The sequence below is a fragment of the Sparus aurata genome, chromosome 12 (genome assembly GCF_900880675.1).
Source record: "Sparus aurata chromosome 12, fSpaAur1.1, whole genome shotgun sequence".
NCBI lineage: Eukaryota > Metazoa > Chordata > Actinopteri > Spariformes > Sparidae > Sparus > Sparus aurata.
The window spans coordinates 26,802,348-26,819,963 of record NC_044198.1 but is presented as its reverse complement, the minus strand read 5'-3'; the positions used below and the strand labels follow the sequence as shown (position 1 = coordinate 26,819,963).

At 43.9% G+C, this 17,616-nt stretch overlaps 1 protein-coding gene and 1 pseudogene across 1 annotated transcript; both read right to left on the bottom strand.

Annotated features, from left to right (window-relative positions):
* Nucleotides 1–3,988: 3,988 nt before the first annotated feature.
* Nucleotides 3,989–4,646, bottom strand: LOC115592221 (E3 ubiquitin/ISG15 ligase TRIM25-like; the record flags this gene model as incomplete). The annotated part of the gene is made up of 1 exon (XM_030434777.1): nt 3,989–4,646. A coding segment is annotated over exon 1 (573 nt), but the record flags the coding sequence as incomplete, so codon positions are not given.
* Nucleotides 4,647–10,438: 5,792 nt separating this feature from the next.
* On the bottom strand, nt 10,439–12,195 carry LOC115592220 (tripartite motif-containing protein 16-like; annotated as a pseudogene).
* Between the last annotated feature and the right edge of the window lie 5,421 nt (nt 12,196–17,616).

Below are 17,616 nucleotides of genomic sequence, written 5' to 3'. Positions count from 1 at the left end.
GGTTATTCTATTCCCTGAGAAATGAATTTTGCTGTCGGTAACTCTGTGTTGCAGTTTAAAGCTTCCAAATAGAGGAGCTTTTTTGACTGATTAAAGCCTGATGTCATGCTAGAGCAGGAAACGTGGACCTAAATGCATGAGACAGCGGGCAGGGAGTCCAGTGGATGTGGTTTTAGTCCAGATAACAGCAATACAACGAACCCGCAAACATGACGGAACATCAGGCGAAACAGGAAAAGCAGGATATTTGACACTAAGCAAATAACTCAACAACGACTAAACAAAAAGACCGGACTTACATACATATTAAATGAATGAGGGTACAGGTATGGAGGGAATTAGCCACAGGAAACACGCTAACAAACATACGATGAATCTAAAATGACGGGAACGTTAGACATTACAACTCATCCATGATCCCAGTTTTCCTTATTTTGTCACCATTTATGTGTACAATACTATATTTTGGACTACACTGTTGGCAAATGAGCTGAATGATAACAGAAAGCATTAAACGTTGGCATGTGTAGCTAGTAAGTTGGTAATTGCTAGCTAACTGATAAACAGTTAAAAAAGCTAAATTAATTGGGTAGAAACATCATTTCTAAATAGTTCATTTACATTTCATTAATGAAAGCATACTTAAAAGCTCTTCATCCTTTACTGCATATCATTAAAAAAGGTTGATCGACAATCAAGTGTGACATGATTTTGGTTGAATGATTGAATAGTCTGTTTTGGTTGTTTTTTGACGATTGCTAACGCTGAAGCTTTTCTTTAAAACTGAAATACAATGAAGCTTTCATTGCTATATGACCAGGGTTTATGATGAAATATTAATTAATTCCTCCGGATCATAACCCTCAGTGGTGTCTTACACATCATCCCTGCTAGATGATTAATAGTCGCCATTTATTCACTTACCTAACAAGCCCGCAAATGCAGCGTTCAGTCGAATTAAGTGATCATTTCACTCAAACTCATTAGCACCTGAAAAGAAACAGGCTGAATTTAATATCAAAAAATTGCCCCCTTTGATAACGTTCGACCTTCCTGCAATAATTCCTCGCCATGCGGCGTAAATGTGTAACGTATTCCCCCTGTGAGATTTACGATAAAGGAAAAAAAATAGCGTTAATGTATTAAAGTTAATTTATATTCTTTTGTTAAATTTCACCTGAGGGCATCTATTACATTTATATTAAAGTGTGAGGAGGAGCAGTTAATTAATGTGTTTTACCAGATTAAATCTGCTGAAACTTAGTGGGCTGTTTAAAGATTGGTGCGAATGTTTGACTGTGTAATTAACTGTTAGACTGTTACCGGGCCCTGCTGGTTTATCTGCATGGTGAGGTTCATATTTATTTATGTTTTTGAGTCTATTTACAACCAGTGCTAGGAGACAGTCTGACCTTTGTATCTGCTCACTAACTTTTCTGATACACGAATATTTCTTTTGCAGATGTTCGAATATTCAGATGGAAACCTGAACGACTATCTGGCCGTGAAATAAACCAGACGAGAGGCTACAGGTAACTTCGGTGAGACAATGACGACCAGGTGGAGCAATTACACAATATTTAAATTCAACACCAAATTTAAAGCTGAACCAGGCGACTTTTCTATCCCCCTCGCTCCGAGTGTTACCCTGTGGCATTACTGTCGGCACTGCTGTCACAAGTGACTGAGTGGACTGACCAGTGGAAAAGGGTGTTAGAAAGCCTGATCCCAGTGCAGAGTGAAAAGTCAGAATGAGCCTAGAATGACAAGAAGAAGAAAAGACTTTGTTCATGTTTGTTTATTCATGATTTAAACCTTCAGTTGTTCAAACATCAGTAAAGACTGTTACACCATGGTCAGTGTGAATACTTGATTCAGACTGGCTGGATAGTGTCAATTAACTTTTGATGTACACATTTCACTTCAACGTTTAAAATAAATGTAATTATTAAAAATATGAACATCTGAATATTTTACAACCCTAGATGTGTTCCTTTAGTACATCATCCTCTGACCACCACAGGGTGCAGCTTTTAGTGGCTTACACTCAGAAAATTAATTGTCTGCTGACTCAACTATCGATAACACGTAACAGATAAATCATAGAAACTACTTATTTTTCCGGATCCCCCCAAATACCACAACCTAAATCTTAATATATACAAACTCTGTCGGTGTTCAGCTGATTTCTGTCTTTACACACGACTGATAACGTTTTAGAATCAACTAAATCTTTAAATTTTATCACATGTGACCTGATAAACAGTCTGTTGCTGTGTTTTCTATCATCCACCTTGTTAATAAGTCTTATTGCTCTTTTCTCTGACACATACAAAGGTTTAGTACGTGTCAAAGACGAGTTGCCCCGCACCTCAAAATATTAAAAGAATAAGTGAACAGAACAAAATATGAAGAGAATCAAAATCTGAACCATCCTTTGTTCAAAACAGCAAAACAAGGACACACTTTACAGTTTGTTCACACGTCCCATCAGTAAAGTCTGTTAAATGACTCTTGTTCAATGATTTCATGAACAGATTCACTTCATCCACACAATCAGTTTGTTGGAGCAGAATCTCAGCTATGTACAAGCAAATAATGAAGCATCTCCTTATTGATTATGATCATGTGAACTGAAGTCATCAGGAGCAGCGAGAGCCTCAGTGGCTGAACAGACACAGGAAGGAGCGCCGCCTGAAGAAAGTCCAAAATTTACAGAACAACAAGAAGACGTCAAAGTACCGCTCACAATGTTTGATTGACAGGTGATCTGTGTGCAGTGAAGAAATGCCACAACAATCAGCTCTCAGCAACAATGATGGAAACACAACAAGTCTGAAGAAATGAAACACACAATTTAACCCACTGACCCTGAAATGACTTCTGTCTATTTGAGTTTACAAAACTCAGCAGAGCCTCCATAAGACAAGCAGTGAAACCAAAGTCCAGCATAGAGAGGCTGAGTGAATGTGGTCTGGACTCTGTGGAGGAGAGTCATGGTGTCAGAGACGCTGTAGAAGGACAGAATACCTGCACTGTGATCCAGGTACACTCCAACTCTGGAGGACCGAGGACCTGAGACGGTAGTTTGGACTTTGTTGTGATGAAAGTTATAAATACCTGTGGAACAAAATAACATCCAAGATTTGTCATTGAATCCAAATACACATTCATCTGAGCTCCCTGCTCTGCTGATATTCTTGTATGCGACTGCTACACCAACTCCTCCTCTCCACTCCACCTCCCAGTAACAACGTCCAGTCAGACTCTCTCTACTCAGGACCTGAAGCCACACAGTGAATCTGTCTGGGTGATCAGGATAAGACTGATGTGGACTGGATGTTGCTTCTCTGTTCCCCTCAGATAATAACAGCTGTGTGTTTGCTGTGTTTGGATCCAGTGTGATTTCACGTGAATATTTTAAGAAGTCAGCTCTGGTCCAGTTGCTCTGGTTGTGACGGTAAAACATACACTTCAGTCACTGTCAGTGAGATATTTGTCCATGTCTCTCTCAGGACGTCCTGTAGTTTGTCTCTGACCTCTGACACAGCTGCTGTCACATCCTCAAAGTACTTGAGAGGACGGATCTTGATGCTGGATGAGTGTGTAGACTCACTGAGTGCTGACAGTGAGGGGTAGTTGTGCAGAAACTGGTTGTGATCCTCTGTGTCTGAGAGCTTCTTCAGCTCAGCGTCTTTCCTCTTCAGCTCAGTGATCTCCTGCTCCAGCTTCTCCTGAAGCTCTTTGACTCGACTCACTTCAGTTTCCTGCTGGGATCTGACCTGCTGCTTCACATCAGAGCGTCTTTCTTCATGAGACGGATCAGCTGGGTGAAGATCTTCTCACTGTGCTCCACTGCTTTATCAGCAGAGCCATTGATGGCCTCCACCTCCTGTTGAAGCACCTTCACATCTTTCTCTCTGTCCTGGATTCTCTGCTGGATGTTGTGTCGACTCCCCTCCAGCTCTCTCTGCCTCTCAGTCCTCTCTGCTGCAGCTGACACTGTGTCGTGGCCTTTATGTTCGTCCATGGAGCACAAAATACAGATACACTGCTGATCAGTACGACAGAACATCTTCATCACCTCATCATGACGAGAGCAGATGTTCTCCTGGAGCTTCTCTGACGGCTCCACCAGCTTGTGTTTCTTTAATGGAGCCACATCATAATGAGGCTGGAGGTGTTTCTCACAGTAAGAGGCCACACACTGCAGACAGGACTTAACTGCTCTCAGTTTCCTCCCAGTGCAGAAATCACAGGCCACATCTTCAGGTCCAGCATAGCAGTGATCAGCAGGAGCAGCTTGGAGTCCAGTCTTCTTCAACTCCTCCACTAAAGCTGCTAACATGGTGTTTTTCAGCAGCTCAGGCCTCGGTATGAAGCTCTTCCTGCACTGAGGGCAGCTGTAGATCCTCTTCTCATCCTCTGTGTCCCAGTGGTCTTTAATACAGTTCTTGCAGTAGCTGTGTCCACAGGGAATAGTCACCGGATCCTTCAGTAGATCCAAACAGATCGGACAAGAAATTATTTCTTGGTCCAGCTGAACTGATTTCTGCTCCATTTCACCTCTCAGTGACAACGACTGTCTGAGCTTCACTTCCTGAAAACTGAAACTAGTCTGAGCTTTGATCTGAACAGAGTGTGTTTGTGCAGTTGATGAAACCTGTCAGCTCAGTTACACCCATCCACAAACTGTAGGTATGAAGGGAGGTAACAAGGAAATATAGTGACAGAGTGGAGCAGCTGTGTGAGAGGAGGAAGAAGAGGGAGGGCTGATGGAGCTGTGGCTCAGTCCAGGACGAGGAGCAGCTCTGTGAATCTGAACTTTGTTTCCTCTTTTACAACGAAGCCTCAGTTAAAACCTGCTCCACACTGGGAAACATCAAAGTTTTTAGTTGTGAAATATTTCTTGGCTCCTCAGACTTTGCTGATGTTTCTCTATCTCTTCCTCTGATTCTGTTCAATTTTCATTTCCTGGTTACAAACAGCTGGACTACAACAGGAACTGTCTCATGAAGGTGGTATTAACATTATAGAAGGCAGAATTTAACTTCACAACAGCTGCTGGTATAGAAATGTAGGTCAGCAACACCACTAACAGTTAATTCATCATCTAGAATTAATTAAAAGCTGTTTTCAGTGCGGATGTCTGTTGTCACACATTGTGACTCAAGTAGGCGTCTTCATTTTAAAATGTCTCTGTTTCTGCCTGTCAACATTAAAATGCTCTTCTGGAGTATTCAAACTAAAATATACAGCTGCATTTCCAAAAGTCTCCATTTAACAGGTTCGAAAATACCAAGCGGTGCCAGGCGTAAACGCAGCAACACTTATTTATGAGTGTGGAAAAGGGAGCACATGACTCCGGTCCTTCATCTTGAGATCGTATCACTCGTCTTTTAAGTACCAAATGTTCTCGGGAATCAGTACATTTCTGATTTTCTTGCACATTATGAAGCATCCAGACCCTGCAGGTGGTCTGAGGTAGATTCACTCAGTGTTTCCAGCATGAAAATAAAGCAAAGTGAAGCAGTTTTTAGTTTTGTCTAAGAAATGTTAATGAGAAGAGAAAGAGCTTCCTTGGCTGAATAAATGTTTCTGCCTTTATGTTATTACCTCATTAATATTGTAAATATTAAAATTCTGCACCTTCTCCTGATCAACACGCTTGTCTTTGTGTGAGGACGCCAACCAGCAAAATCCAGCCAATCATTAAACTGCGTGCGTCCGTGTGCACGTGTATGATAATGGCCTCAGTATGTTTGGGGGGTGGGGGGGAGGGGGCATAATGTGTGTGTGCAGCCAAATTAAAGTTAATTTATATTCTTTAGTTAAATTTCACCTGAGGTCACTGTTTTAGGTCCATTTACAGCCTGACCTTTGTTTCTGCTCACTAACTTTTCTGACAAATGCACAAATATTTCTTTTGCAGATGTTGTGAAAATTTGCACTACATTCGGATGGAAACCTGAACGACTGTCTGGCCATGAAATGAACCAGACGAGAGGCTACAGGTTACTTCAGTGAGATGATGATGACCAGGTAGAGTGATTACACAATATTTCAATTCAACACCAAATTTAAAGCTGAACCACACGACTTTTCAATCCCCCTTGCTCCGAGTGTTACCCTGTGGTATTACTGTCGGCAACGCTGTCGCAAAGATTGTGTTAGCAGCGTGGCTACCGCTAACAGATTCCAACTTGACTTATGTCGCTTTTCTACCAAATTTAGCGGGTCTACACAGGGTTTTAAACACAGGTCAACTCGCTATAAATCGCCTATTGACCCCATTCCCACTTCGCTGGGAAAGAAAGCCCATCTGTGGTTTGTATCTGAAATGTCATGTTGTATGTCACTGACGTCATGTTTCACGTCACGAATGTGCCGGAAACAGTTGTTACAGAAGAGAAAACGTAAGTTATGACTATAACTATGGATCTGAGACCGAATGATGACCGTCACCACGGTCTTCACCTTGAATGATACCATCATCTCCCTATCCTCGAAACCATATAACAACAAAGTCATGTGACTGATCTTAATGAGGCTTGACTCGCCGCCTATAAAAGCATCCAGGTGAGCACGCCTCTTCCTCTTGCTTGGACCGCCTCAGCCCGTTCTGAGCGACAAGAGATGGTGACGGTCATCATTCGGTCTCATAGATCCATAGTTATAGTCATAACTTACAATCTATTTTGACCTCACTCAGACCGTCACCACGGTCTTCACCTTGGATGACTAGTACCATCAGTGTCGCGAGGAACAGAAGGACTCCACCCCTCCTCGTCCAGCAGCCGAGAGCACAGTGGAGAGGGCAACGCCACGTTGACTCTGTAAAATCTGGCAAAGGTACAGGGGACACTCCAAGAAGCTGCTGCACAGATGTCAGAAAAGGGACCCTCCGCCGAGCAGCCCAGGAGGTGGCTACACTCCTGGTGGAGTGAGCAACCACGTTTCCCAGGACCGGGAGGCCCTGCATAGAGTATGCCTCAGAAACAGTAGTGGCAACCCAGCGGGACAGACATTGCTTTGACATGGGGAGGCCCAACTTGTCACCACGGAAACACACTAACAGCTGAGAATGTGAGCATCTCAGAGGTTGAGTACGTGCAATGTAAGTCCTGAGTGTCAGCACGGGGCAGAAAGTAGGGTCAGGTCGAAAAGCACTGACCTCAATAACCTGGTTCACTGTCTGAGGGTTTACGACCTTAGGCAGAAATGCAGGATTCAGCCAAAGATACACGCTAGTTTCATCAGCCTTCCAACTCAAACAATCCCCACTCACAGACAGAGTGTGTAATTCACTCACTAGTTTAGCTGAACATATAGCCAAGAGGAAAGCCGTTTTGTGAGACAAGAACTTGAGGGCGGACTGATTGAGGGCCTCACAAGGAGGTTGAGTCAGGGACCTCAACACCAATGGGAGGTCCCATGATGGAGCTCTGGGGAACCTGGTCGGGTGCAGGCAACAGGCCCCTTTAATGAACTGAAACACCAAAGGGTGCTTGCCTATGGTAACCCCACCCACTGCCTCATCAAAGAAAGATATAGCAGCACTGTACACCTTAATGGTGCTAGCAGCCCTCCCTGAGTCCAAGAGAGACTGAAGAAAACGGAGGACCAGTCCAATGTGGCATGTAGACGGGTCGACCCGTGCTCGTCGACACCATGTCAAGAACACCCTTCACTTCTGGTAATAATTGGCATGGGTGGAGGGAGCTCAGGCATGTCCTATAGTCCTCAGAACAACTTCATCTAATCTCTGAGAGAGGGACTGAGGAGGCGTCATGCCCAGAGCTGCAGAAGAGCAGATCTGGGATGCTAAATCTGGCCCCCCGCCTGTGAGAGGAGGTCCACCCTGACCGGTAGGGCCCAGGGCTGGTCGTGGACCAGGCAAAGGAGTATGGGAAACCAGTGCTTCCTCGGCTACTGGGGGGCTATCAACAGCACCCTGTAATGGCCCATGGTGACCCTGTAGGGCACCTGGGAAATCAACGGGAGTGGGGGAAAAGCGTACAACAACCCATCCAGCCAATCGTGAGACAAAGCATCCAGACCCAGAGAACCCCCCCTGCCCATAGGGGAGAACCACATCCTGCAGTGTGTTGTCTCCGCAGAGGCAACCAGGTTGAACCAGGCCATGCCAAACCGAGCCCACAGGAGGGCCACCACCTCTGGGTGAAGCCTCCACTCTCCCAGGAGAGGACCCGTCCTGGACAGGAGGTCTTCCACCCGGTTCGCAACTCCAGGAATGTAGACTGCCCAAAGCGACACCAGATGTTGAGCCTCCCAGAACACCTGGAGGCAATGCAGACACCTGGTGCCCCCCTGGTGATTCACATGGAACACTGTGGAGGAACTGTCCGTGCGTACCAGGACATGCCTGCCCTGGATGGAAGGAAGGAAGGCCTTCAACGCCAGGTAAACTTCCTTCAGTTCCAAGATTTTGATGTGCTCCTCCCCCCAAGGGAGTTCCCAGACACCATGCACCATCCTGTGTTCCCACACTGCCCCCCACCCTGTCAGGGAGGCATCTGTGGTCACCACCGTCCTTCTCAAAGAAATATTCCCAAGAGGAAAACCCTGGAGAAGGAGCCACTCATCCCTCCATGGGCGCAAAGCATGAAGAAATGTGCGTGTCACCTGAACCTTTGCACGTCCGTGCAAAACCCATTAAACCCATTAAAAGTCGCCTATTGACCCCATTCCCACTTCCCTGGGAAAGGAAGCCCATCTGCAATTTGTATCCGAGGTGTCACGTTGTACATCACAAATGCGCCGGAAACAGTTGTAACAAATGAGAAAACAACAACTGACCCGTTGTGAAAGAAGCGTCTGTAAAACGGTGGATACATTATTGTGAGTGTCACAACCCCCGAGACATGACTCGTTTCACTGTCAGTCTTTGAGCCATTCGGTCCAATAGCAGTTGGAAAGAGCCACATGATTAAATCATCTTATCCCCCTTCAATTTAGCCGGGCACGAAACCGGAAGTTAGCCGGCTCGATCTGCGATCCAGGTATTTTCATGACCAGGAAGTCGAACCTTTTTAGCTTCAAAACAGCACCAACCAGCTTTCAGAGGAATGAACAGGGCTCCACCTCCAACACTGTGTCCAGTAATAAGACATCCGCATACAAAATTCCTTCTTTATTTATGCACCACCACTGGATGTTGATAGATGTCATCACTTTGCTCGTGTCTACTGCCGAGTCAGCTGACCCGGCTGTAAATGCAGAGTTTACACATTCACATTGCACATAAGAGCCTGATATTAGTGGGTTTAAGTGGGATTCCTGACCAGTGGAAAAGGGTGTTAGAAAGCCTGATCCCAGTGCAGAGTGGAAATCTAGAATGACAACAAGAAGAAAAGACTTTGTTCATGTTTGTTTATTCATGATTTAAACCTTCAGTTGTTCAAACATCAGTAAAGACTGTTACACCATGGTCAGTGTGAATACTTGATTCAGACTGGCTGGATAGTGTCAATTAACTTTTGATATACACACTTCACTTTGACATTTAAAATAAATGTAATTATTAAAAATATGAACATCCGAATATTTTACAACCCTAGATGTGTTCCTTTAGTGCATCATCCTCTGACCACAACAGGACACAGCTTTAAGTGGCTTACACTCAGAAAATTAATTGTCTGCTGACTCAACTATCGATAACACGTAACAGAAAACTCATAGAAACTACTTATTTTTCCGGATCCCCCAAACACCAACACCACCTAAATCTTAATGTAAACAAACTCTGTCGGTGTTCAGCTGATTTCTGTCTTTACACACGACTGATAACATTTTAAAATCAACTAAATCTTTAAATTTCATCACATGTGACCTGATAAACAGTCTGTTGCTGTGTTGTCTATCATCCACCTTGTTAATAAGTCTTATTGCTCTTTTCTCTGACACATACAAAGGTTTAGTACGAGTCAAAGACGAGTTGCCCCGCACCTCAAAATATTAAAAGAATAAGTGAACAGAACAAAATATGAAGAGAATCAAAATCTGAACCATCCTTTGTTCAAAACAGCAAAACATGGACACACTTTCCACTTTGTTCACACGTCCCATCAGTAAATTCTGTTAAACGTCTCTTGTTCAATGATTTCATGAACAGATTCACTTCATCCACACAATCAGTTTGTTGGAGCAGAATCTCAGCTATGTACATGCAAATAATGAAGCATCTCCTTATTGATTATGATCATGTCAGCTGAAGTCATCATTAGCAGCGAGAGCCTCCGTGGCTGAACAGACACAGGAAGGAGCGCCGCCTGAAGAAAGTCCAACATTTACAGAACAACAAGAAGACGTCAAAGTACCGCCCACAATGTTTGATTGACAGGTGATCTGTGTGCAGTGATGAAATGCCACAACAATCAGCTCTCAGCAACAATGATGGAAACACAACAAGTCTGAAGAAATCAAACACACATTTTAACCCACTGACCCTGAAATGACTTCAGTCTATTTGAGTTTACAAAACTCAGCAGAGAATCCAGGAGACAGCCAGTTACCGAGCACCCTAATGCCAAGCCGAAGTCCAGCATAGAGAGGCTGAGTGAATGTGGTCTGGACTCTGTGGAGGAGAGTCATGGTGTCAGAGACGCTGTAGAAGGACAGAATACCTGCACTGTGATCCAGGAACACTCCAAATCTGGAGGACCGAGGACCTGAGACCTCAGTTCGGACTTTGTTGTGATAAAACTCATAAGTGTCTGTGTAACAAAATAACTTCCAAGATTTGTCATTGAATCCGAATTCACATTCACATGAGTTCCCTGCTCTGCGGATATTCTTGTATGCGACTGCTACACCAACTTCTTGTCCACTTATCTCTCTCCTCTTCACCTCCCAGTAACAACGTCCAGTCAGACTCTCTCTACTCAGGACCTGATCCCACACAGTGAATCTGTTCTGGGTGATCAGGATAAGACTGATGTGGACTGGATGTTGCTTTTCTGTTCCCCTCAGATAATAACAGATATGTGTTTGCTGTGTTTGGATCCAGTGTGATTTCACATGAATATCTTAAGAAGTCAGCTCTGGTCTTGGGCTCTGGTTGTGACAGTAAAACATCCACTTCAGTCACTGTCAGTGAGATGTTTGTCCATGTCTCTCTCAGGACGTCCTGTAGTTTGTCTCTGACCTCTGACACAGCTGCTGTCACATCCTCAAAGTACTTGAGAGGACGGATCTTGATGCTGGATGAGTGTGTAGACTCACTGAGTGCTGACAGTGAGGGGTAGTTGTGTAGAAACTGGTTGTGATCCTCTGTGTGTGAGAGCTTCTTCAGCTCAGCGTCTTTCCTCTTCAGCTCAGTGATCTCCTGCTCCAGCTTCTCCTGAAGCTCTTTGACTCGACTCACTTCAGTTTCCTGCTGGGATCTGACCTGCTGCTTCACATCAGAGCGTCTTTTCTCCATGAGACGGATCAGCTGGGTGAAGATCTTCTCACTGTGCTCCACTGCTTTATCAGCAGAGCCATTGATGGCCTCCACCTCCTGTTGAAGCACCTTCACATCTTTCTCTCTGTCCTGGATTCTCTGCTGGATGTTGTGTCGACTCCCCTCCAGCTCTCTCTGCCTCTCAGTCCTCTCTGCTGCAGCTGACACTGTGTCGTGGCCTTTATGTTCATCCAAAGAGCAGAGATAACAGATACACTGCTGATCAGTACGACAGAACATCTTCATCACCTCATCGTGACGAGAGCAGATGTTCTCCTGGAGCTTCTCTGACGGCTCCACCAGCTTGTGTTTCTTTAATGGAGCCACATCATAATGAGGCTGGAGGTGTTTCTCACAGTAAGAGGCCACACACTGCAGACAGGACTTAACTGCTCTCAGTTTCCTCCCAGTGCAGAAATCACAGGCCACATCTTCAGGTCCAGCATAGCAGTGATCAGCAGGAGCAGCTTGGAGTCCAGTCTTCTTCAGCTCCTCCACTAAAGCTGCTAACATGGTGTTTTTCAGCAGCTCAGGCCTCGGTATGAAGCTCTTCCTGCACTGAGGGCAGCTGTAGATCCTCTTCTCATCCTCTGTGTCCCAGTGGTCTTTAATACAGTTCTTGCAGTAGCTGTGTCCACAGGGAATAGCCACCGGATCCTTCAGTAGATCCAAACAGATCGAACAAGAGAAAGTCTCTCGGTCCAGCTGAACTGCTTTCTGCTCCATTTCACCTCTCAGTGACAACGACTGTCTGAGCTTCACTTCCGGATAACTGAACCTAGTCCGAACTCCGATCTGAACAGAGTGTGTTTGTGCAGTGAATGAAACCTGTAAGCTCAGTTACACCCATCCACAAACTGTAGATCTGAAGGGGAGGGAACAAGGAAATGTTCTGACAGAGTGGAGCTGCTGTGTGAGAGGAGGAAGAAGAGGGAGGGCTGATCGAGCTGTGACTCAGTCCAGGACGAGGAGCAGCTCTGTGAATCTGAACTTTGTTTCCTCTTTTACAACCAAGCCTCAGTTAAAACCTGCTCCACACTTGGAAACATCACATTTTTTAGTTGTAAAATATTTCTTGGCTCCTCAGACTTTGCTGATGTTTCTCTATCTCTTCCTCTGATTCTGTTCAGTTTTCATTTCCTGGTTACAAACAGCTGGACTACAACAGTAACTGTCACATGAAGGTTGTATTAACATTAGAAGGCAGAATTTAATGTCACAACAGCTGCTGGTATAGAAAAGTAGGTCAGCAACACTACTAATACAGTTAAATCATTATCTAAAATTAATTAAAAGCAGTTTTCAGTGCGGATGTCTGTTGTTGGGTTAATGTTTTACAGAAACAACGAATCAGGCAGGGACACATTGTGACTCACGTAGGCGTCTTCATTTTAAAATGTCTCCGTTTCTGCCTGTCAACATTAAAATGCTCCCTGGAGTATTCAAACTAAAATATACAGCTGCATTTCCAAAAGTCTCCATTTAACAGGTTCGAAAATACCTGAGTGGTGCCAGGCGTAAACGCAGCAACACTTATTTATGAGTGTGGAAAAGGGAGCACATGACTCCGGTCCTTCATCTTGAGATTGTATCACTCGTCTTTTAAGTACCAAATGTTCTCGGGAATCAGTACATTTCTGATTTTCTTGCACATTATGAAGCATCCAGACCAGGCAGGTGGTCTGAGGCAGATTCACTCAGTGTTTCCAGCATCAAAATAAAGCTAAGTGAAGCAGTTCTTAGTTTTGTGCCTTTATGCCTTCATGTTATTACCTCATTAATATCGTAAATATTAAAATTCTGTGCACCTTTAACCACTATTCCCATCTGAGGAGTCACGCCTCATGTTACTCTGCCCAAAACATACATCAAACAAACATGAACACAAAGAGAAAAGTAACGCACCTTCTCCTGATCAACACTCTTGTCTTTGTGTGACGACGCCAACCAGCAGAATCCAGCCAATCATTGAACTGCGTGCGTCCGTGTGCACATGTATGATAATGGCCTCGGTATGTTTGGGGGGTGTTAATGCTCACTCTGCATAATGAGTGTGTGCAGCCGGTGTGTGAGTCTAAATGCACAGGAACAATGGCGACCATGTGGCTGCAGTGGTGGTAATTGATGAATGGGATGTTTAAAGAGCAGAATATGAATGAAGAGGAGAGGAGCCTGAGGGAATACTCCACACCGTTGTAATCAAAGCCCTGATAGTGTCCCCGCCTTTGACTAATGGTCCCAAAAAGAAGCCTCTTACAGTGCGCCTGTTCAATTCCCTCTGTGTGACACGGACCTCCAGGGAGAGGCCGGCAGGGCGGGAGGGCGACTTGTGTCGGATCTTCTACATCAGCTCAACCTTTGCTGTCAAATACAGGTGAGATACCTGCGTGCGAGCACTTAGAGAATTATGTTTTCAACTGTTTTCTGTGTGCCGTTACATCCATTTCACCTCTGTAACCCGTTCTCATCCGGAGGTGTGTTCCTGCTCGGTGGCCGTTGATTTATGTAGTTCATATGAGGCCATTCTTCACGGGCGGGTGAAGGAGAGGAGGTGGAGAACAAGGCTCTGATGAAGGATGGAGGGCAAGAAAGTGCTAACACAAAGAAAGCAATTCACAAACACACAGAAACACACATTAATTAATGACACTGTGCAAAATCAAATGACTCTCATTCATACTTTATGAGAGCGCCTGTTACGGTGACATTCACACCGACCTCCAGAGAGGAAGCTTTTATATTACAGACCTGTAAAAACAAGCTATGAAAACTGCAGTGGTAGGAGAAGTATTCCCATCCATTGCTGAAGTGAAAGTACTGAATCCAACCTGTTAAAATACTCTATTACACATTTGCATTTTAAATCTTACTCAAATTAAAGTATTATCAGCAAAATGTACCTAAAGAAAAGAATTCCACATTAAAGTTTCCAAAAACGACTCGATCTTCCCTTTATCTTTTGTTGAGTTGTGTACATGGATTATCCCAAATGTTTCCAACAAATATGCAAAGCAGAGGAAGCCAAAAGTTTACTTAAGATAACTGTGTGTTTAATTTGGAAATCAGCGAACGAGACCAAACTTTGTGTGAAAAACCGTAAAACATCAGCTTGTTCGTGAGCATTTGTGAGTCGCATCATCTCTTCTTCTTCGTCTCCTCTCCTCTCTGCAATGTTACGTTCATGAAGTAGAGTACACAGAACAGAAACACCCAACAATAGAGGTCAGGTTGATAAACAGGAGTGAAGATAAATCCACATTTTATTGAGGACGTAATCTCTGAGCTCCCGTCTTGTCTGTAAAAGGCTCCCGTTCAGAGCAGAATCTGACGAGACTCGTGGTGTTTATTCCTAAGGTTTCTTCTTAAGGTTTGAACCTGCACCTGAGTTTCTCTTCAACATCCTGGTGATGTTGTGCATTTAAAACAAAAATTTATATTTATATTTTTACCTTCACTTTACCGGAGATGCATCGTTTTCACTGGATTGGAAGAGTTATCTGAAAAAATGACCAGTAACTGAAGCTCGCTGTGAAACCTGCAGTAGAAATATAAAGCTTCATAATAATATATATCTCTGAATTATCTGAGCTGCTTTAGTTCTAAAGATATTCTCATTACACAAGTATTAATTTGGATTTTCTTCTTTCTCCTCATTTTATCCACTGCCACTTTTTTATAGCAGCTTTAAAGATGTCATATTATGCCAATTTCCAGGTTAATACTTTCATTTCGGGTCTTTAATTTAAAAAAACACATTATGTTTTCTAGAATGGTGTATTGCTGCAGCATCTCTGTGTCTTGAACACTCTGCTTTAACTACAGAGTGAGTTTGATGAGAGTTGAGACATGGGCAAAGATGTGTCACCACCTGACAGTGACACACCTTTGTAACTCCTTTTGGTGTGGACGTTGGGCTTTTTTCACTTTGCAAACCTTTAAAATGCAACATAAACCAAACCAGTCAAAGGCAAAGACCCAAAAAAGCATAATATGTTCTTTAAGTTATTATTTTAAGTGGTCTTGCTGATAAAAATCCACCAGTTCCTGTTAAAACAATTTGCTAAATCTTGATTTTGTCTCATATTCAAGTGCACCAAACTCATTTTAAGCTGCTGTTTTAAGCCCGGGGCCAAAACACAAACACGACTCTGAACACAGAGAAGCTTGCTTACCTTTTCCTCTTAAATGTCACGACGGTGCAAGGCGAGAATATACAACCAACCAACACACACACACACACACACACACACACACACACACACACACACACACATTATTACAAATGTATGGCATTACTCCTGCACACAGTGTGTTCGTGTGGCCTTTTGCAGGCGTCCTCAGAGACGTGGCATTGACAAACCTACAAACAGTAATTGGGCCATTATGACTCCCTGCGATGGTATTGATTCCACTGTTTTAGGTGCAGGCGGGTAATGGGTGTCTAGACAGAAGGGTTCATATTGCAGGCAGTCGGGCCGGGGCGGTATTAGATACAGTAATCCTGATGTTGTTCATGACTCAGGTGTGTTGTTCTGTGAGTCCCAGCCGAGTGGAAATGATTGAATTTAGGGGCACATTTGAGCAGTGATTGTGCAATATTTCTGTGTGTGTTGAGAGCAGTTTCAATGTGCTGTGTGCTGGTATTTCAGCATAGAAGACCCATCTGGTAAAAACTTACAGACTAAGAAGAACCAAGCCGGTCCTCGCCAGAAATTCACCACTCCATCGAACGGGAGACTATGGCGGACAGTTGGGTTGAAACAAATCCAGGTTTTTAACGCAGGAGACGGCTGCTTGTGTCCTGGGTGAAACCAAAAGTCAACACTGATGTCACATAAAAGTAATGAGTTCTCATGCTTGTGCAGCCAAGTGAAGATCTCCTCCTAAAAAAAAAGGTGTAAATAACATCATTTCAAATTCATTTGGGATCTCGGAGCTGACAGGGACTTGGATTATGTTTTTTACATCTACAGCTATAACTCTGTTTTACTGTGAAGCTCCAGAAATGTTTTGTGAACTATAAACCATCAACAGTTCCTTTAAACGCACCATGTTATTAATTGAAATATGGCGGCTGTAGCTCAGGAGATAGGAGGTCATCTTTACCTCACAGTCACGACAGAGCTGACTGACTACAATCTGGTCCAGGATGTTTCCCACCACCTGGAGGGCAGAGAGCAGGTGAGAGGGATCTCATCAGAGCCTCTGCGGCTGTTCACTATCAAATATTACTGAGGCTGGGTTTCTATGGCAATAATGCGCCGCCCCCCTCCGTGACATTTGGGGTTCAGCTGTGCAGGAGGCGACCCCCTCCTCCCCTCCTCGGTCCGAGCGTGAGCAGAATAGATGAGTAAGCAGCATCTCGACCACGTTCTCACCTTGTGTGCATCTCCAGAGTTGTGTGCACAGCGCTCCCTGGGGCTGCACAGGAACATGTGTGGCAAACACACTCCCGGTTCTGCAGAATACTGTCGGTCCACAGAGGAATGCTGAGGCCATCGATTGCTTTCTCCACAGGGGCACGATGTGCAACCTGCAGGCCCACAAAATGTCAATGGATATGAATTGTGCAGAGAACTCTTGATCCTCTAATTCAATATCGTAAAAGCTTCACAAAAGGTCGTTCTGTAAGGTAAAATAGCAACAACACCTTCCACACACAATCTATTCTTACAGATATCTTTCCAGCAATTTACGTTTGCTCCTGGTTTTATTTTAACATGTTTCGGTACAGGACACGTGCTGACGTTATCGCTCGCCGCTCGCTCCAAACCAAGAAAGTTCTGTGCTGTGTCTTAATTTTAGGTGAAACTGTAGCTTCAAAATAACTTTGAGTTGCCAAAACCACATTTCCCAAGCAGAAATTATTCATTTCAAGTTACATCTAGGCCTGTGTAACAAGGGAAATAATTCAATATGCCACCACTATTAAAAATGTAAAACATAAATAGACTGCAAAACTAAAACGACATGAACTATTAGGCCAAGCCTTTAGTTATTACTTGTTTTAAAGCTTCACTCATGAGATTATTTAAACCCTTGAAGATTCATCTCTGAACTGCACAATTACATATTTGGAAGTGCTGAAGTTTAGTTCTATGTAATGAAAACAAAACCTCCTTCAGAGGAAACAACCAAATATATAAAACACA